Raw genomic sequence first — 22036 nt, 5'->3', positions numbered from 1 at the left:
CTATGGAACTTAAATGATGGATGATCAATAGAATTGACAAAATTTGTACCCCAACTCTCCAATAGTCATGAGATGATGGTTGAATGCAGCAAATTTGCATTTTCATGAAGAAAAACACTATGTGCTTGGCATTGGTGACACCGATGAATGTAGTCTATGCAACCTTGGGTCATTGAGAGCCACTATTATTTAAGACACATCATCTCAAGTTTCATTTTGAGATCAGATTGGTGAGCTTCACGCTATCTAGATAATACATCACCCAGTAACTTTTGAGCATCTTATTTGTCGAGGCATTAAATCCATAATTAGTTCAATAAGTGTCGGTACAAAGTAATATTGATGAGAAATTAAAACATATTATAGTGCTCTCTTTCTAATCTTTTGATGAAGAGAGGAGTTTCATGATAGTCTCATGTAATGTAAATAATTGTATGTTTTTGGACTTGCAAATTGTAAATTTATTAGGAACAAAATTTGTTGATTTTTGCTCTGTCACAACCCGACCTAGTTGCTTGGAATTTTCAAGACGAGAACATAATGTCAGACGATGAATTAAATATAATTTTATTTTTTCATCACTGATTGTTTAGAATCTAAATAATTTTAGAAGTCATCAACGAATGTAATTTAAATTAACTACAAAGTAAAAATCAGTTGTGAATTACATTCTTATAAGTTGTTCGTTTTATCACTCTTCTTGCATTTATTTTCTAGCTCAAGTATTTTTACCTAAAATTATTAATTTCAATTCTAATGATTTATTAACAACTTAGGGGCTGTTTGGTTTGCAATTTAGTGGTGTATTGTAAAATAATTACATTGTGGGGGTATGCTGTAAAATAAAAATAATGTGAATTTAAGGTGTATTTAACATTTACCCTAAAACTAATTTTAGGTGTAAGTTAATTTCTCTCAAATCGAGCATAAAATAAGAACGGGAATAAAGATGCTTGGTGCTTATTTCCTGCAAATGCGCTGTTTTTGAGCCTTATTCCCGTGAAGTCCCTTTATCTCTCTTCTTGCATTATTGTCGATATATACAATAGATGATTATCTTCAGTGGTTCCTAGCAACAAATTTTCGTCGAAGGAAGCAACTCCCAAAACTTCCATGAAGTAACACACTTCATCTGTGGAAGTCAGTGCTAAGTTCTGATTCACTGACAATGCATGCCTGCTCAAACCCTCTTGTACATGTCTTTGCTTGCCTGCCAGTCACGTTTCCTCTGCTTGCGATTACCGCATGAGACCACACGTCGCTCAGTCGATTATCCTGGATCGTTTGTTGTTGGAGTAGGTTAGATCTCAACACCTCACGACTGCCCTCAATCTCCATCCCCACTCTTGTTTTTGTGTTGGTCACTGTCAATCAAGAAAGATGGAAATCAAACAGCTAAATTAAAAGTTTTTTATAATTAGAAGCTTCCTTATTTCCCACATCTTTATTCTAATATATTTTCATTTTAGCTGAATATTTAGATTAGGAATATCTATTATTAAGTTACCTAAAATAAATTATATACATTTTATTTTGTACCTAAAATAGATTGTAAGATTGTTATTTAATGGAATGAAAGCAATGGAAAAATGCAATCGAGCCTATTCAGAATTCAACCAATTTTTCTCATAATTTTAACATGGCATCAGAGCCTGAATTTTTGCTCTAATCACCGGTAATCGTTGAAGAACCGTCAAGTCTCCCTTCCCGCCGACCTTCTTGTTGTGGGAAGGAAGGTTTTTTCTACCCTACAACACTTTCTTCCTCGCCATCGTCGCTCAGATGACTGTTCTTGAAACGCTTTTTCCACTCTGACGTTCGCTCTTCCCTGCATCCTATTGGCATTGTCTCCTCTATGATTGGCGACATCATGCGCCGTCGTCCAATACCTTATGCTTCCGTGCGGCTCGTAGCTAGAGCCAGCGCTGCTAGGCTCAAGCAAATTCGTTGCAGAATCAATCGGTCAGGTGACTCTCCCTACTCACCTATCAACTCAAACTCAGGATCCGACGGTGGATTCAGTGACAGGCCGTCGACTGAGATGGGGCCTCTATTCCCTGGCTGCGATTATGAGCACTGGCTCATCGTTATGGATAAGCCAGTCGGGGAGAATGCTACCAAAGAGCAAATGATCGATTGCTACGTCAAAACCCTAGCCAAGATCGTTGGAAGTGAGGAGGAAGCGATAAAGAAAATTTACTTTGACCACATGGAGACGCTCTCATGGATTTCTTTTACTTTGACTGCATGGAGTGAAAATCAGGGAATAAATCGTCATCGTCGTCGCAGGAAGAATCAATAACATTTAGATCGTATAACAAAACACAGATCCTACTTGTAGACTATGATCGATAGCATCTGGATCGTGTAACTGGATCCTATTTGTGGGCTATGATAGTATTTGGATTAGGACGCGAATCCTAGGTTTAGGCTATAATCGATAACATCTGGATCGTGTAATTGGAAGCGGATCCTTCTTGTGGCTATTATTTGAATTTTTGGACGACAATGATAAAAGATTTCTTACTTTTCTTTGCTCGAATCATGTTATGGTTCAAGAGTTGTCTCTCAGGCTTCGACACTCTTAGGCTTCAGCCTTTCGGGTTTCGACACTTTCAGGCTTCGGCCTTTCGGGTTTCGGCATTTTCAGGCTTCGCGGGCTTTGGCATTTTTGGGTTTTGACACTTTTGGACTTCAACACTTTCAGGTTTTGGGCTTCGACATTTTTGGGCTTCGACATTTTTAGGCTTCGACATTTTTCGGCTTAGACTTCAAGTTGGTTGAAGTGGAGGAATGCTTCGGGCCTTTTGTGTGATAGAAAAGTACCGCTTAGACTGAAAGAAAAATTTTATAAGACGTTGGTAAGACCTGCAATGCTATATGGCGCTGAATGTTGGTCGTTAAAAGAGAAGCATAATAATAAGTTAAGTGTTGCCGAGATGAGAATGATTAGGTCGATGAGTGACTTTACACTTAGAAACAAAATGCGAAATGAATATATCCGTGATAGGGTTGGTGCAGCTCCTGTGATGGACAAAATTAGAGAAAGTCGTCTTAGATGGTTTGGTCACATTAAACGTCGACCATCTGATGATCAGATTAGGAGAGTAGATGTTTTAGATTCGACCTGCAGAGGTAGACCTGAGGTAGACCTAGGAAGACTTGGACTTATTTAATTAAAAATGATCTTACTTAAATTAAAAATGACCTTAATTTACTAGAACTAAATGAAAATATGACACTAAATAGGACACAATGGAGAAAAAAGATTCATAAAGCCGACCCCACGAGTGGGATTAAGGCTTTGTTGTTGTTGTCGTTGCTGTTGGCATTTTTCGGTTTCGACATTCTGAGGCTTCGGAACTCACGACTTAAGGATATTTTGTCCCGACAATGTTATCAGCTTCTTGTTGACAAATTGATGCTTCCTTATCAATCAACATCAATTTGAGAGGGGATGTCAATCAAGAAGGATGAAAATCAGACAACTAAATTAAGAGTTTTCTATAATTAGAAGCTTCCTTATTTCCCATATCTTTATTCTGATATATTTTCCTTTTAGCTGAATATTTAGATTAGGAATATGTATTATTAAATTACCTAAAATAGATTATATGCACTTTATTTTGTACCTAAAATAGATTGTAAGATTGTTATTTAATGGAATGAAAGCAATGGGAAAAGGCAATCGAGTTTATTCAAAATTCAACCTATTTGCTCAAAATATTGACAGTCACTTGATGGCCCCTTGACATCTGTGAGCTTCACTAGCTCTTGATCTTGCTCATTCCCTGCCTTGCATTAGTCGCTCAAGGATTTTCCTTTTCGTCTTCGCTCTATCTTTGCATGCACAACAGGAACCCACCCGTTGGCAGGTGATTTCTCGAGCTTAGCTTCTGTGCCATTTTTGCTTTCAGCTTCTCTTAGAGTCGTCAATTGTTGCTCGATATTGTGTGACTGAACCCAGAAGATCCTAATGCTTTTGTTTGTCATCAAAGACATTGCCAGTGAAGTCCTCTGCCATGTTAGGTGGATCAGCACACCTAGGGGAATGATCGTAAATCCGCTTTTCTCTAATGAGAGGGTGTGATTTGCACTCCTTATTATTGATTAAGTGCTTATAAAAATTTAACACATTTTAAATAAGACCTTGTTGACCTTTTAACATGCAGAACTTCTTATGATTTTATGATTGAATATGATGCAGATAATTGAAAGAATAAACTGGATGGCAGATACATCAGAGAAAGGCATTAGACAAAGTGCTGGAATCATGGTAAATTATGTCTACAGGTATAAATAGTATAAGCCTTTTAATTTCAACAATTAATCATCTTATTCATAGAATCTTTAAAAAATGTAAATGTAAAAAATTCTTCATTTTCAGGCTAGAAAAGATCGAAGAAAATGCCCAGTCTTATTTCAGTACTGGCTATATCAATGCATCATCTAACGTCTATCAATGCTTTCAGGTAATTTGGCTTTTGACCTCAGTGTTATTAGTGCAATTCAGACATCATTAGTTCATTATTTGCTACCATCTGATGGTTCCTAGCATCCCAGTATGAAAGAATAGTGGCAGATCGAACTGAAATCCAAACAAAACCAGTTCAGTGGATTGATTTGTTGTGTTGTTAATCTAAACCGATTTATATGGGGTATATACATTAATAAATCTTATGTTTAATATCTATTATCTAGTAGCCGTGTGATTACTTCATATGAAATCATAACTTTTTTTTAATGCACCATAAGACTGTATGCTTTAATGATTCCAAAATTTGAACAAACCTACAAACCAATCCAGATCAATCCATTAAAAATGATAAGCGACACGATTTAGATTTGTCTTGCATTATTTAGATTTGTCTTCCATTAAAAAATTTAACACATCAATCCAGATCAATACATATTAAAATATGGTGTTTATGTAAATGCCTCCTTTCTTTTACTGTTGGCAAGCCAGATTACTCAAATTGACCTCCATTTAGATTTGTCTTGCATTATGATCGCATCATTTCCCTATTTAATCTATTTTTTTATTTAATTTAAGTTGTTTTTGACAATTTATGAATGCTGCAGGAACAAGTAGAAGAATAATAATGGATATTCATGCTGCAGAATTCAGCTTATTAAAGCTATAATATAATTTTTGCTCCTATTTTCACATGCAATTTAGTTAGAAATGAAAGGGCAAAACCAAAAAAATATGATGGGCATCGAATATGCCAGCTCTCATTGGGGTGCTTCTCTATACTTTCTACTCATTGGCGCCGAAGAACATGTAGTGTTAACCTCACAGGTTTGGAACTTTTAATATGTAATTATTTGCAATATGGGGATATGTATATATTTGGCTGTAAAATATCATTTTCATTGATTCTCAGTATATCTAAGCTTATGCTTCTCAAGAATCAAATACAATCGAATAGCAGCTCTCTTAAAGCTCCTATGCTTGAAGCTCACCGACCCCCAAAAAAAAAAAAAAAAAAAAAAAAATAAATTTGTATCATTTAAGTCATTTACATGTATAATGTATGAATAATAAAATATAAATTAGGAAATAATATTTAAGATTGATCTTCAGTGGGAGCTCTTGCATGATTTATTGTCCTTGCCTCATTTATAAATTCCACATTATTATTACAAATTAGGGTTGTAATATTGCCACTCTCCACTAGGGGTGTAAGTGAACCAAGCCTACTTGTGAGCGACTTAGGCTCGGCTCGACAAGTGACTCGTGAACTAAGCTTGATGAGCTAACATGTCAGCTCAAGCTCGCTCAGACTCAAACATGTTAGATTGTAAGCCCACCTAAAAAATGATTAATAAAAGGTTTACTTAAAATATATTAAATTCTAGATTTTTTTTTAAATTATAAGGAATGTTTAAAAATTAATATTTTGTATTTTATATCAAAGTATTTTCGTATCAATTAACATCTAAATATTCATTATATTTATCTTTATTTATAACAATTTAAATTAATAATCACTCTCATTAATACTAACATTGAAGAGATGGGAGTTTAAGATGCGCGATATGGACCATATGGCCTTGCAACCATTGGTACTATAGGCTGCCGCGGCATCATCTTGGAGGCCAATATTATTTATTTATTATTCTAATGGTAAACTATTTCCGATCTCGGATTATTTATTAATATTTTGACTAAAGATATCGAACATTTTTTTATATTCATTTAATATTAATTAATAAAATATTTTTGATCGGAAATCCCCCTAGAATTTTTTTAAGGATTTACATAAATACATAATTATTAGTTGAATCTAAGACATCTTATCTCTTAATCAGATCATTAGATTGTCGAAGTTTAATGTGACCAAACTATCAAAGACAATTTTCTCTAATTTTGTCCGTCACAAGAGCTACACAAACCCTAACACAAATATATTCATTGGATCAGTGTAGCTCATGTGACAGACAAAATTAGAGAAAGTCGTCTTAAATAGTTTGATGAGATTAGACGTCGACCATCTGATGATCCGATAGGGAGAGTAGATGTTTTAGATTCGACTTAGGTTAAAAAATATAGAGGTAGACCTAGGAAGATTTGGGCTTACTGTATAAAAAAATGATCTTAATTTACTAGAACTAAATGAAAATATGCACTAAATAGGACGCAATGGAGAAAAAAGATTCATGTAGCCGACCACATGTAGTGGAATTAAGGCTTTGTTGTTATTGTTGTATAATTATATAGCGCTAAAATTTTTGGTATTTATGTAACACCGAAATCATAATATTTATAATTCCACCACCTAAAATCATATCATATCATAGAAAAATATCCGCAACACAACAAATTTTACAGGCTGCATTCTCCGCTTTGTAAAATATGGGGTTTGCAAAGGTTTCACGTAAGCCGGATGGGATGGGAAGGGGCGGTGATATTTTTTGGTAGAATGAGGAGGTTTTATATGCTATAAGGCCAGTTTGGGGCAGCTTATAGGGAGTGGTGGCGTTTTGAAAACGCTGTCTTTCCGTCTGTATATCGCGTTTGATCTAAATTATTCCTGCCGTGACGTTTTATTATCGCGAGCTGGACTCTCACCCCCAGTCCTGCGTATGAATTCTGCGATTAGGGAAAAGTTCATGTGCTGCCCCTTTGCATATCTCGCTCGCTCTCGCCCTAAGAGAATCGCAAATCTCCTCTGCTTCACAGATCTCCTGTGCTCCTTCACCTCTGCTTTGCCTCGCTCCCTCTGCCCTCGCCCTTCCGAGAATCGCTCTGCTCCTTTCCTGAGAATCAATCTCTTCTGCTCGCCCAGGAGATCAGACCCTTTGAAGGAGAATCACACATCACTCACCTCGCCTGACAGATTTCCCTCGGCTCACCGATCCTCCTCTCCTTCGCTTCGACTGAGATCGGCGTAAGGTATACCCGATATCCCTCTCATTCCTTCCTTCCCGCGAGCCCTACCATTTCGATTTTACTTTCTGATTCGTTAAGTATGCTTTCCCCTGCCATCATTCGAAAGTTCTTCTTTTATATTGGTTTTTTTGTGAGTTGCAAGTAATATTTTTTTTAACTTTTGGTGTGATATATGAAATGAATGATTTTTGAGTATATTCTAGGTGTAATTATTTTAATATTTCTTATTGTAGTTGTACTTGTATTTATCTTTATTTTATTTGTTCCGATACTCACAAAAATGTGAGGACTCTATGTTATCTTTATTGAACTGATCTACAATGTTTTTGGAGTCCTGTTTTATTTATTTATATGCTCAAACAGTTCTGTTGCCACCGGCTTAACTAAACAGTGGCAGAATGATCATTTATCTAACAACAGCTGTCAGTAAGCTGTTCTGAATAAACTGCTTTAAACAGCAAGCCAGATTATTCTGATAATCTACAAATTATCAGATTATCAGAATAATCTTCTTATTAGCAGATTAAAAATAATCAATAACTGTCCCAAACAGACCTATAAATGTAAGTACTTGAGTTTGAGTGTTAGATAAGTAAATATCAATCTTTTTTAGTGGTATAAATATTTACATAATTAACGCCTAAACTTCAATTTTTTTAACTTAAAGTTGCTTTTTTTTTAAAAAAAAATAAAATGATAATATTTTTGATGTGATATGAAAATTTTGAATGGTGTAAAAATAAAAAAAATAAAAAAGTTTGACATATAAATGCATAATAGTTAAATTATTATGGGGCTCAAACTATCCTAATTGAAGAAAATATATTCTACTCGCTCCTTCGTCAGTTCTTACAGCTAGTTTTATTTATTTATTTATTTATTTTGGAAATTGAGAGGCAACTTGCTTCATGATTCGATGCACCAAGGGACAGAAGGGGCGGATAATCGGTGCGCGTGCAGCGGCGGCATATAAAAGGGAGCAGGGGATTTTGTGCCAGGCGTAACAAAAGAAAATCGTAATTAGATTAGATAAGATTATCACAAATTTTGAAATAATTTTGGGGCAAGTAAAATTCAAATTCTAACTAAAAATTAATCAGAACTCGGAAACAAATTTATGGTCAAACTGACAAGCCCGACGAGACGAGCAAAATGACATCAAAATTGGTTTAATCCAAGATAATTCAATCCCGAATCAAGCATGCAAACACTTTTTTGAAAATTATGAACGGCTAAATGAAATGTTGTATGTATTCAAAATACGAGAAGCTTATAGTCAAATCTAGCGTCTTGATGAGATGAGTCCGACGAGCTAAAGATCACTCAATTTTGACATCGTTAAGATACTTAAATGTCCACCAAACACTGTCTGATTGAAGTAATCTCTCCGAGCAGTTCAATGTAGTTGTATAGATGCCATTATTTTCAGGAATTTCTCTCCCATACTTTATAAATAGAGTCCTACCCCTATCACGAAAGGGACCTAAAGGTTGAACAAAAGGAAGAGTTGGACTTCAAACTGGTGCACGAAGGAGTTAAGTTATGGTGTCGTTTTAGACCGAAGACCAGATAGACATATGTCGCTCTCGTAGTCACTGCCCACTCTCAACCATTGCTTCCCAGCCACTGTCGACCAGTGTCAGTAGATCCTTACTTGTGGCAACGTATCACCGTTCTAAGTGAAAACCGACTTCATAGAGTAACAAAGCACCGTGCAGAGTAAAGATTGATGCTATGAAGTAACGAAATACACAACTGATCATGCAACTTATAATTCTAGCCTCTGCGGTCTACGAATATTTTTACAGCTCATGCGGTTTCTAACTCCGACATCTATAGTCTGTGAAAGTTATTGATACATCACCAACAAATTTTCATCATCTGACACAAATCTCGAAGCATAACACAATCTCAAGACGATATTTTAAGCAAGAAACATTTAAATCTTAATAAAAAGTCACCCAGAGCTTCGACTTCAACAAACTTATAGTCAAATTGACTGGCTCGATGAGACAAACCCAATGATATGAAAATTAGTCCAATCCAAGTCAAATCAAGCTTATATCAATTCATTAAACCACTTTTAGAAGATTTCCAGACATATTTGGAAGGTCAAACAGATGTCGACTCTAGCAAGTTTATACTCGAATCGAGCGGTTCGACAAGAAAAATCCAACGAGATCAAGATCACTCAATTCCGACATTGTTAAGGCAATCAAACATCCATTAAATGTGACATGATTGGAGGAAACTCTTTGGATCGTCCGATCAAATGATTGATTTATGCATTAATTGCACCCAAAACACTATAAATAGACTCCCACCACTCACATGAGGGGAAACTGGAATTTATAGAGAGAGAGTTTGAGGCTTTGAGGAGAAGTCGCAGCTCATCACCGCCGATTGTCGTCGACCCTTGCCGACAGCCGCCGACCACCGCCGACTGTCGTCGACCTCCGCACTGTCATCCACCAACACTAACCACCATCGAACACCTCCAACAAAACGCCTTCTGTCGACGTTGTAATCTGAAAAATATAGTTACCATTTCCCGTATGTGGGACAAAAGATTTCTGTAATAATCAATTAATAGTGAATTTCAACAACTGGGTTATGCTCCGTGGTTTTTCCCTTACAGGTTTTCCACGTAAAAAACATCTGAGGTCATTATCATTTTTTTCTCTTTCATCTGTGTGTGTGTTGAACTTTCGTATGCGCTAAGACAATAGTCCGTTACTCTACTGCTGCGAATTTTCTAGCACGCATCAGTTATCATGACTTATGCCAACTCCAGTCTGTGTTTTACGGATGTTATAATAACTCATGCGGCTTCCAATTTTGACATATGCAATCCATGTATATTATCACAATTCATGCAGTTCCCAAATCGTGCCTTTGTGTCTTACAAACATCATTACAAATCCTTGTGATGCCCTATGTAACCAACTATGGTCAACGCAACTCCCAACTTTGGTCGTTATGGTCTATGAATGTTATTGCAGATCCCTATTACGACCTCTATGCCAAACAATGTTAACCACAACTACATGAATCATACGACAGATTGACACTACAACTATCATTTACAACATTTACAACGAACTATTGCCTCCGTAGCAATAAACTACCACTTTTGCGACATGTTGCAACTGTTATTATTGAATTATCGTTGTACATCAACATTGCAATTCTATGTTCTCTCATTCAGGAGAAGAATGAGTCTATGTACTTGAAATTATTTAGTGAATTATTTCAACTAGGCTAGTCCTCATGACATTTTTCCCCCTCTTAAGGGTTTCCACAAAAAATTGATGTGCCACAGCCAGCTATTTTCTATATTATATGTATGCGTGTTGGATTTTCTCACAACGCTAAAAAATCAGTATGCCGACTTGATACCTCTGGCCCAAAACATTTATATAATAATTAATTTTTATAATCATATTTAAACATTTACTTGAATGTTTTCACTGCATTTGTAAAAAAAACGATGTTGTCGATAATATTGGTTAAATATTAAAGCATTTGGTATCATAAAAATAAATAGTAAATATCTCCCTCTTTGGATCTATAAAGACAACTTTTCTTTTCCATATCAACAAATGATTTTAATAAAATTATCTCGAAGCATGACCTCTTTATTTATTTTTTACAATTGATATATTATTAGAAAAATTTCATTATTTGACACAAATCTCGAGAGATGACGCTGATCTCGAGACGACTTTTAAGCAAGAATTACTCAAACCTCGTAACAAAATCATGCAGAACTCAACTTTCAATAAATTTACAGTCAAATTGACCGACTTGACAATACGAACCCAATGTTACCAAAATTAATCAAATTCGAGTCAAATCAAGCCAGATCAAGTCATTAGAACACACTTGAAAGATTTCTGGACACATTTGAAAGATCAAACAAATGTCAAATCAGGCGAGTTCATAATCGAATTGAGTGTCTCAACAAGATGAATCTAACTAGCCTAAGATCACTTAATTTTATCATGATTAAGTCATTCAAATGTCCATCAAACTTTGTCTAATTGAAGGAAACACTTTGGATCACCTAATAAAAGTGGTTAATATCCATGCATTAATTACATTTAAAACTCTATAAATAAAGTCATATCCCTCTCATAAAAGTGAGCTTGAGACTTAAGAGAAAATTTAAATCTTTGAGATGGAGCTCACCACGTCTGTTGTCGTCGACTACTGGCGATCGTTGTCGACCACCGTCGATCACTGTCGAGAGCGACCAACTATCGTTAATCACCCTCAACTGTCGTTGATCGTCATCAATCACTACTGACCGCCATCGACAACAGCAAACAACCTTCGAGCACTACTGTGGCTGGGGACTACGCCGACCATCGTCGGCCACCACCGAATGTCATCGATCACCGCCAATCATCGTCCACCATCACTGACCGGAAGCCGCCAGTCGACGTTGTAACTTGGAAAACTTAGTAATCCTTCCTATCTGTGAGACGAGGGGTCTCTGTAATCATCAACATATAATGAATTTTTACAATTAGGTCAGAACCCATGATTTTTTTTTACTTTACTAGTTTTTTACGTAAAAATTTCTAGTGTCATTATTGATTGTATTTTTTACCTGAGTGTGTGTTGAATTATCATGTAATGTAAGACGATAATCCATTACTCTAATATCGTGAATTTTCTAGGTGCATTGTGCAACTTTTATATTAGAGGACCAGCCCAAGATAAATTTTAAGAAAATCAGCAAAATAATTTAATTTTATATATCTATATACATAAAAAAAGGAATCTTAAAAAGCCACCGTTGGAATAATGCAGGCGAAGGTTCCAGCGAGTACGGGTTGCCGTCCATTCTCTCCAATGCTCCGACAACATTCATGTTCTCTAGTTCCAAAGTTTATCCCAACCGCTTGTTGGCTCAGTCAAATCAAAATGCTTTCTTAGAAGCTTCTGCGGCCAATTTTATTTATGTTGCAGCACTTAAAATATGATATTTACATTTATAAATAGTTTGATGTTAGAAATTATTTTTTAAAGTGATTTAGGAGCGCATTAGAATTGAAACCTCATTATTAGAATTTAATTTTAAGAAAATATACAGAGATTTTAAACGGTGGGCCTAAAAATCTACCTAAACAAATCAAGGGATCATTTTCAGAACTTTGTTCGAAAAAATATTATATCAGTATCACGCACGTAGAGGAACGTGCGTACCCAATAAAATCACGCCACGATATCCCGCGCGACGCAGAAAAAAAACGGCGCAGTAACACGGGGAATATTCCTCCTCGTGTTATTCATGTGTTATTGTGTGTTATTCATGTGTTATTGTATCCTGGGAATAGTCCTGGTGTTATAATAACACAATAACACATGAATAACACTTGAATAACACACAATAACACAAGAATAACACGGGAGAGAATATTCTCCCGTGTTACTGCGCCGTTTTTTTCTCTGTCGGGAATATTTCCCGTGTTATTCAAGTGTTATTGTGTGTTATTCATGTGTTATTGTATCCTGAAAATATTCTTGATGTTATAATAACACAATAACACATCAATAACACATGAATAACACGCAATAACTCATGAATAACGTGCAATAACACATGAATAACACATGAGGGAATATTCCCCGTGTTACTGCGCCGTTTTTTTTGCTCTACCGCGCGAGATGTCGTGGCATGTTTTGATTGGCTACGCACTTTATTTTTACGTGCGTAGTACTGATGTAATATTTCTTCACTTTGTTCTGTAGAGGCTCACTATATCACCTGCTTGGCGGTGACTTATCAGTCGACTATTTACCTTTGAGAAAAATTTTTTATTTTTGATAGTTAGTTCACTTTGAGATTCTTACGGATAGTTATAATGTATACAATTACATTTCTATAAATAATTGAAGTAAATTTATGATTTTTAAAATTAGATCTCTATTTTCGCTGTAAGCATGGTGAAGCTTAAATATGTGCAAAGTATCCAATTAATGATTTTAAGGTAAAATAAAACGGCTAGCTAACGCCTCCGTTAATTGACTACATCTTTACTGTTGTCATAAAAAAGGAATATTTTTATATTTTCTCTTAACTTATTATTATTATTTTTTTGGGAAGAAGATAATATTTCAACATTGTCAATATAATTTGTACCAGCATTTTTAAGAATCAATACACTTAATCCTAATATTATGATAATTTATAATACTATATTTATAAGCTATTTCCTTGCAATTTATTTAACCTTAACCCCGATCGAAAATTTAAACCTCGAATCTCTTATTTTTTTATATCCGGTTTAAAACCCGAGTTTCCGGCCGCTCCTCTTTGCCTATAAATACCCGGCTCAGAAGATAATACGGAAGGAACCGAGAAATCCTTTTCCTTCTCGACGTCCATTACATTTCTCTTTCGTCTTCTGCTTGTCCATGGCCTCCGTTTCGCTAGCTATTCTCCTCCTCCTCGCCGGCGTAGCAGCTACTCCTAACGCCGGCGGCGATGGGCCAGATATGTCAATCATAAGCTACGGTGAGAGGCATCGCATTCGGAAGCCGGAGAGAGGCGAAGCGGAGGTGCGGGAGATCTACGAGATGTGGATAGAACACAATGGCCGGAGCTACAACGAGCTCGACGAGAAGGAGAGGCGATTCGAGGTATTCAGGGATAATCTACGATATATAGACGAGCACAATGCTGCCGCCGATGCCGGTGTCCATTCATTTCGCCTTGGGCTTAACCGCTTCGCTGATCTCACCAATGAAGAGTACCGCGCTTCCCACCTAGGTATTCGGAAACCTCTACGCCACCGTAATCCTAGCGATCGTTACCGCCTCGCCGCCGGCGAGGCCCTGCCCGATTCCGTTGATTGGACGAAAAAGGGAGCCGTCGTGCCTGTCAAGGATCAAGGCACATGCGGTATTTTCTATCTCTCGCTTTATTTTTATTTGTTTTTTTTATTCTTTTGGTCGTAGATAAACACCGAGAAATAAATAGAAAGTGGTGGGGTTTTTTGGGGGTCGATGGTATTTATTAGGGCCTTCTTTTTTGAAGGGAGCTGCTGGGCTTTTTCGAGCATCGCTGCCGTGGAAGGGATTAATCAGATCGTGACTGGCGAACTCATATCGCTGTCAGAGCAGGAGTTGGTGGATTGCGACACGAGCAGCAATCAAGGATGCAATGGTGGCCTTATGGATGATGCCTTTGAATTCATCATTAAGAACGGTGGCATTGACTCTGAGGAGGATTATCCTTACAGAGGTCGTGGTGGCAGATGTGACTCTTACAGGGTATGTGCCCTGCGCGGTTTCTCTTTCTGTATTTGATATTTTGGTTATTGTTAGCATTTGATGTTGTGTTTTTTTCAATCTGAAATTGTTGATCTCTCTTGTGATGTAGAAAAATGCTCGGGTTGTATCGATTGATTCATATGAAGATGTTCCTGTAAATAATGAGAAGGCTTTGCAGAAGGCACTTGCAAATCAGCCAGTAAGTGTCGCCATTGAAGCTGCTGGCAGGGCATTCCAGCTGTATCAATCAGTAAGGCACCGCTCTTTGATGATGGCTTGATTTTATTAGCAAATAATTCCATACATCATATATATTTTTAAATTATTTGTGCATTATCAGTAGAATAATTCATCTGTGTAATCTTAACATATTATCGAGATAAGAACTCTTTATATGTGTATCATTTCAACTTAAAATTTGGTACTATGCGATTGATATATGCAGCCGTAATCTGATGATGTCATTATGGTGTGGATCCTATACTCGTTGATGCCGCCGAGGAAAATAATAACATAAAATGATGAACTAATGATTAGCTCGTTGTCTATTATAACTTTCATTGAGAATCACGATGTTTTTGCTGTAAGAGCGATACTTTTTAATTTTAATTTTGAATGCATTTAGTCCACATCCATGATTCCATGGACCACACCGACAAATAGTGCATCTTGAATGTCTTATGTAGCAGTGTTCACATCTTGTTTCTTTTTATACTTGCTTTTTTTTTTAATGCTTTCTTTAAGAGTAATCAGTCATCATATGTTCCTTGAATTTTTACCATGAGGAGTTCCTTCTATTCATCATTTAGCTTCAATTTATTTAATTCATAAAATATGCCAATGATCTTTATCATATTATTCGAACTTCAAACAGTGACAAAAGCAGACTTTAGGACATATTTCACCGTCTAAGTTACTGACAATAGTTTTCAATTAGCTTTTGGTCGAGTGAATTTTGCTAATGTGGTAAATAATATAGGCTTCTTCAAACATGTCATCATTAAAAACCTTTTACATGAGATGCATGCATCTCATTGACTGTAAAGGATTTCGCTCACAAGTCTAATAATGCCTTCATTACGCTTGCTCTGATCATTTTATTGACAGTAAAGGTAATGTTCTTGGTCAAGAACACAAATAACTCATTGATCTTGACTATTTGGTAACTCCTCTCTCTCTCTGTGTTTGGTCCATAACATACGGTTGTTTTGTTGTAAGGCTAATTAAGTATTTATTTATTTATTTATTCTTTTTGGATAAATGTAACATTCTATTTGCATCTTTTAATTGACAAAATCTTTAGCATTAAGTATGTCGTTATTGACTTTTCCATTTTTATTGCATAGGCACTTTAAGGGTCTGTTTGGCGCAGCTGTGGATTATTTATAATCTGCTGATAAGCAGATTATTCTGATAATCTGATAATCTGCAGATTATCAGAATAATCTGGCTTGCTGTTTGGGGCAGCTTATTCAGACCAACTTATTGGTGGTTAAATGACATTCATGCCCCTGTTTGAATCAAAACTGTTTGGGGCAGCTTATTCAGAATAGCTTATTGTTGGAAAAGAAACATATAGTGCAGAAACATACGATAATCACAGATTTTTTCTAAAAGATACCATACAGTTCTCACACCTTAATGAGTACCAGGAGAACTAAAAAAAGGACAAATACAAGTACAACAACAAGGAGAAATATTAGATATTCAAATTATCTAAATTATATTCAAATTATCTAAATTGCTCAACATTTGTGCAAATAAATGATAAAAAAAGTGCTAAAAATAAAAAAGCACACATGTTTTTATGTGGTTCGGTCAAAGACCTACATCCACAGTAAGGCATCGAATATGATTTATTATCAAATTTTTCAATCGTACAAAGCTGTATTTCTCACTGGAGAGGACTACAAATATTAAGTACATGTGTAATATGAAATTTTCATTTCTTTTGCTCAACACCAAAACCCATCTGTTAATTGCATCACATCGGCGGCTAAAAGCCAAAATCCTACAAATTGTAATATGAGAATGCCGCAAATACAGCTGAAAATATCTAAAATAATAGCATTAAAAAGATTCCCACATCTAATGTAATCCTTAAGATTATGCATGAGCAGTAGAACTATATGTTGTTATAAATCTTCTGTATTACCATTTCTCAACCATAAGAGATGCAGCACAATTCAACTATTTCAATCAAGAAAAAACAAATTTTTTAGCCAGTTGGAGTCAAACCGAGTTGCAAGGAGCTAAACCTGTAAAGGAGCTAAACCTTTTGGGCCCATTTTTTATTTACAAAACCTGCTCACACCCAACATATCAATCATCTATCTGCAAATGGTTATTGATTCAGGCAAAAAAAATCTTGAAAAGACTTTTAGCAGACTCAACTCTATTGTCATGCATAATCTTAAGGCAAATTACAACACAATTAGCAAGAAAAATCTTTACAAACATCAGCCAACGCTTTTACGTGAAAGAACAGCCAATTGGCACCATAAAAACATGTGATCATTGTGTAGGATGGAAATGAGGTGTTCCAGAAACATGAGGTGTATTACTGTCATTGTGTAGGATGGATATATTACTTTCATTGTGTAGGATGGAAATGAGGTGTTCCAGGAACATGAGGTGTATTACTTTCATTGTGTAGGATGGAAATGAGGTGTTCCAGAAACATGAGGTGTATTACTGTCATTGTGTAGGATGGATATATTACTTTCATTGTGTAGGATGGAAATGAGGTGTTCCAGAAACATGAGGTGTATTACTGTCATTGTGTAGGATGGATATATTACTTTCATTGTGTAGGATGGAAATGAGGTGTTCCAGAAACATGAAAACTGCTATACCACTTGTTACAGAAATTTGAATATTTACATACATACCACTTGATTCTTTACATATTTGCTGAAACTTCAAAGGCATGTAGAAGCATTCGTTTGTTGTTCATACATTCCCCATTTCAGAAAATATGTATCAGGTTTTTAAAAATTTGAAACATCTTAGATATGGAGAAATTTCACTGTAAATCTCATTTGAATGCCAAGATGTGTGACTAGTGTCAATTAATAAAGAAGTGGCTAGCAGTAAGAGGCTAGCAAGATCCATATAACAGAGTTATTGGCTGAAATCAATTCACTTGCTGAATTTAATGCCATTAACTGAAACCATTTGGAATAATTCTAATGAGCATTGTGTCTCAGATTTTGAGGAGAACATATGGATGATATTATATGGTCATACACTTGTTACAGAAATTTGAATATCTACATACATACCACTTGATTCTTTACATATTTGCTGAAATTTCAAAGGCATCAAGAAGCATTCGTTTGTTGTTCATACATTCCCCATATCAGAAAAAATGTCTCAGATTTTTTAAAAATTTGAAACATCTTCGATATGGAGAAATGTCACTGTAAATCTCATTTGAATGCCAAGATATGTGACTAGTGTCAATTAATAATGAAGTGGCTAGCAGTAAGAGGCAAGCAAGATCCATATAACAGAGTTATTGGCTGAAAACATAGTTATTGGCTGAAATCAATTCACTTGCTGAATTTAATGCCATTAACTGAAACCATTTGGAATAATTCTAATGAGCATTGTGTCTCAGATTTTGAGGAGAACATATGGATGATATTATATGGTCATACACTTGTTACAGAAATTTGAATATCTACATACATACCACTTGATTCTTTACATATTTGCTGAAATTTCAAAGGCATCTAGAAGCATTCGTTTGTTGTTCATACATTCCCCATATCAGAAAAATTGTCTCAGGTTTTTAAAAATTTGAAACATCTTCGATATGGAGAAATGTCACTGTAAATCTCATTTGAATGCCAAGATATGTGACTAGTGTCAATTAATAATGAAGTGGCTAGCAGTAAGAGGCAAGCAAGATCCATATAACAGAGTTATTGGCTGAAAACATAGTTATTGGCTGAAATCAATTCACTTGCTGAATTTAATGCCATTAACTGAAACCATTTGGAATAATTCTAATGAGCATTGTGTCTCAGATTTTGAGGAGAACATATGGATGATATTATATGGTCATACACTTGTTACAGAAATTTGAATATCTACATACATACCACTTGATTCTTTACATATTTGCTGAAATTTCAAAGGCATCTAGAAGCATTCGTTTGTTGTTCATACATTCCCCATATCAGAAAAAATGTCTCAGATTTTTTAAAAATTTGAAACATCTTCGATATGGAGAAATGTCACTGTAAATCTCATTTGAATGCCAAGATATGTGACTAGTGTCAATTAATAATGAAGTGGCTAGCAGTAAGAGGCAAGCAAGATCCATATAACAGAGTTATTGGCTGAAAACATAGTTATTGGCTGAAATCAATTCACTTGCTGAATTTAATGCCATTAACTGAAACCATTTGGAATAATTCTAATGAGCATTGTGTCTCAGATTTTGAGGAGAACATATGGATGATATTATATGGTCATACACTTGTTACAGAAATTTGAATATCTACATACATACCACTTGATTCTTTACATATTTGCTGAAATTTCAAAGGCATCTAGAAGCATTCGTTTGTTGTTCATACATTCCCCATATCAGAAAAAATGTCTCAGATTTTTTAAAAATTTGAAACATCTTCGATATGGAGAAATGTTCTGGCAATTGCTTCTCTAATGATATTTTGCCTGGTGATATGAGTAATCTTACTATTTTCATATTTCAGAAGCAATAGTTTTTTGACTAATCATATGTATAGACGACTAAGCAATAATTTGATGTTACCATATGTCATGCTTGCAATGTGATATGCATAATCCATAATGTCAAGGTCATATGCATAATCTGATTTGAACCAACAGAAATCGGGTAGAGATGAAGAAAAGAATGGCCGAATTGTAGCATGTAATAAAGATACTCCTTTCCCAAATCCATATTGTAGCATTCAATAGAGATGCAACGGATAATGTAAACAATTTTTTTGTAAGACGTTTCCCAGTAATGGAAGTTCTTTGTGAGACAGATGCCAAATCAAGAGAAGTTTTAGAAGAATATGTTAACTACCAAACAATCACTCGCAAAACTCAGAGATCCGAAGCAATAGAAGCAGGTACATGTAGAAGAACCAAAAAAAATTCATCGATCCATAAAACTCACGAATCCAGATCTTACCGGAGAGGGAAAAAGAACGAGAAATCGAGCCCTAATGATGCTTTCGTTCGGAGAGGGAGGAAGCGAGGGGAGAGCGCGAGGGAGATCACCAAGGGCAAAAGAAGGAATTGCAGCCCTAACGCCAACAGCCAACGCCGAACGCAGGAGGCGCCCCGCGATCCGCATAATGAAGAAAAACCGAACCGCGGGACGCAGCGTTCAGAACGCCGCCGAACGAACGCTCGAAACAAACGGGTAGGCGGCGTTCTGAAAACGCCACCGTCGATGAAAAAGCTGTGCCAAACAGGGCCTAAGTAAGGTTTAATGTGCAAAACAAAAAACGAGAAATCAAATAGGATGGACCAATAGAACCTCTTTTTCGTTCTTTAGAGAGTCTAGGATTTTCATTCTATAAGCACCTAAAAGTTCTTTAGGGGATTTATATACCGCACAATTTTTTTTTTATATATTTACATATCTAATATCTAAAATTTGATATTTTCTTAAATAATTATTTGCTGTCATAATCAAATCCAAACATAGCATGAAAATGTGCATTTAATTTAAAAAAAGGGCTCATCTTAGTGGTAATTTTTAATGTGAAGCATATGATTTGAGTTTTATCTAAGTATTAAATTATAAGTGTTAGATATGTAAATACATTAGAAATTTGTTGTACGTATGTAAATCCCACAATTATTTTTTTTCTTCTTTTAGTTTGCAACTCCCGGCTCTCCACGAGGAATATTTGCGTATAGAAAGCGTACGCAGAATTGTGTACATTTTAAACATTTTGGAATGTACACCTAGGTTACACTTAGTTTACAGAAAGAATTACAGGGGATATAACCTTAGTGTACCCTCTAAAAGGCTTAAAATGTACGCAACTCTGCGTACGCTTTCCACACGCAAATATTTCTCCTCTCCATCCTCTATTTACTTTAATTGCTTGTAATTGTGAGAAACTAAAACTTCCCTTCCATTGGCTTATTGATAGTGATAATAATAAATGAGTTTAATTTAATTTTTTTTAAGGTATCCCACAAGATCTTTTAAAATCAATGAAAGATCTTACAAGATCTCTTACATGATATCTTTACGATCTTTATATTTATAGAATTTGGTCTATGTTCCCTTAGCACTGAAAAAATGGATTAGTAAAAAAATTGCATTTAAGAGGATATTAACTGATATATTGTGTATCTACAAAAGGTCTTGGGTTCCATCTTCACCAACATCATACCAATTTTCTCCATGCAGATTTTAGGGATGCTTACAAAACATGCTGAAACGCTAAAAATATAGCAAATAGTGCAAATCAACCCTAAAAATATATTGAATTATTTTTTTAATTAGATACTTTGACACCTTGTAATCAGGGCATTTTCACCGGAAGTTGCCGGACGGAACTTGACCACGGTGTTCTCGCTGTGGGCTACGGGACTGAGAATGGGAAGGACTATTGGATTGTGAAGAACTCATGGGGGACTGACTGGGGAGAAGATGGCTTCATAAGAATGGAGCGCAATGTGAGGGCTCCTAGCGGCAAATGTGGAATTGCCATGAAGGCTTCCTACCCTGTCAAGAAAGGCCCAAACCCACCAAAACCAAGCCCAGGCCCACCTACTCCTGTAAAGCCCAAGATGCAATGTGATGACTATTATTCCTGCCCAGCAAGCACCACATGCTGTTGTGTCTACGAGTATGGCCGGCTTTGCTTTGCTTGGGGATGCTGTCCCTTTGAAGCCGCCACCTGCTGTGATGATCAGAGCACCTGCTGCCCTCTTGAATTCCCTGTTTGCGATGTTCGCGCTGGAAATTGCCTCACGGTAACTTTTCTTTTATATATTCGTCACTCTTTACAGACGCCATTTTAATCTCAATCTATACAAATGTCAAATTAGTTCTTAGATATTTTTAATACGGGCTAAAATACTATCCATGAATGGCGAAATTTAAAGAGTTTGAGGACTAATTTGACATTTTTACTCCATTCCCATGGCTTTCAGTCAGTCGGCAGTCATCCGGTCTACGTTGGCCCATTCGATCAACTGGCCATCGGTTGGCTAATGATGGTCAGCTAGTCGGCTTCCTGAGTATTTGTTGCTTTTTGTTAGAGGGATGATCCTTGTTTTACCTCCTTTAGTCTGGACCTTTGGATTATCTCGAAATTCATGTACACTATTTTGGATATATATATATAT

The 22036-nt window shown here is 35.9% G+C and overlaps 2 protein-coding genes across 2 annotated transcripts in view; both read left to right on the top strand.

Moving 5' to 3' along the window:
- The window catches only part of LOC110023312 (malonyl-CoA decarboxylase, mitochondrial), a 39374-nt gene extending 33904 nt beyond the window's left edge, over window positions 1-5470 (top strand). The window contains exons 13-15 of the mRNA XM_020722640.1: window positions 4208-4293; window positions 4388-4472; window positions 5083-5470. Of these exons, the coding sequence (XP_020578299.1) occupies window positions 4208-4293; window positions 4388-4472; window positions 5083-5100 (189 nt within the window). The 3' untranslated portion in view covers window positions 5101-5470. The remainder of the gene's footprint in view (window positions 1-4207; window positions 4294-4387; window positions 4473-5082) is intronic.
- Window positions 5471-13772: 8302 nt separating this feature from the next.
- Window positions 13773-21744, top strand: LOC110023322 (oryzain alpha chain-like). Its single transcript, XM_020722668.1, has 4 exons — window positions 13773-14309; window positions 14445-14680; window positions 14790-14930; window positions 21212-21744. The coding sequence occupies exons 1-4, from the start codon at window positions 13823-13825 to the stop codon at window positions 21707-21709; spliced, it is 1362 nt and encodes a 453-aa protein (XP_020578327.1). The 5' UTR covers window positions 13773-13822; the 3' UTR covers window positions 21710-21744.
- The last annotated feature ends 292 nt before the right edge of the window (window positions 21745-22036 follow it).

This window comes from Phalaenopsis equestris, unplaced genomic scaffold (genome assembly GCF_001263595.1).
Source record: "Phalaenopsis equestris unplaced genomic scaffold, ASM126359v1 Scaffold000224, whole genome shotgun sequence".
NCBI classification, from domain to species: Eukaryota; Viridiplantae; Streptophyta; class Magnoliopsida; order Asparagales; family Orchidaceae; genus Phalaenopsis; species Phalaenopsis equestris.
The sequence above is the reverse complement of the archived record's forward strand: the minus strand, read 5'-3'. Positions and strand labels throughout refer to the sequence as shown.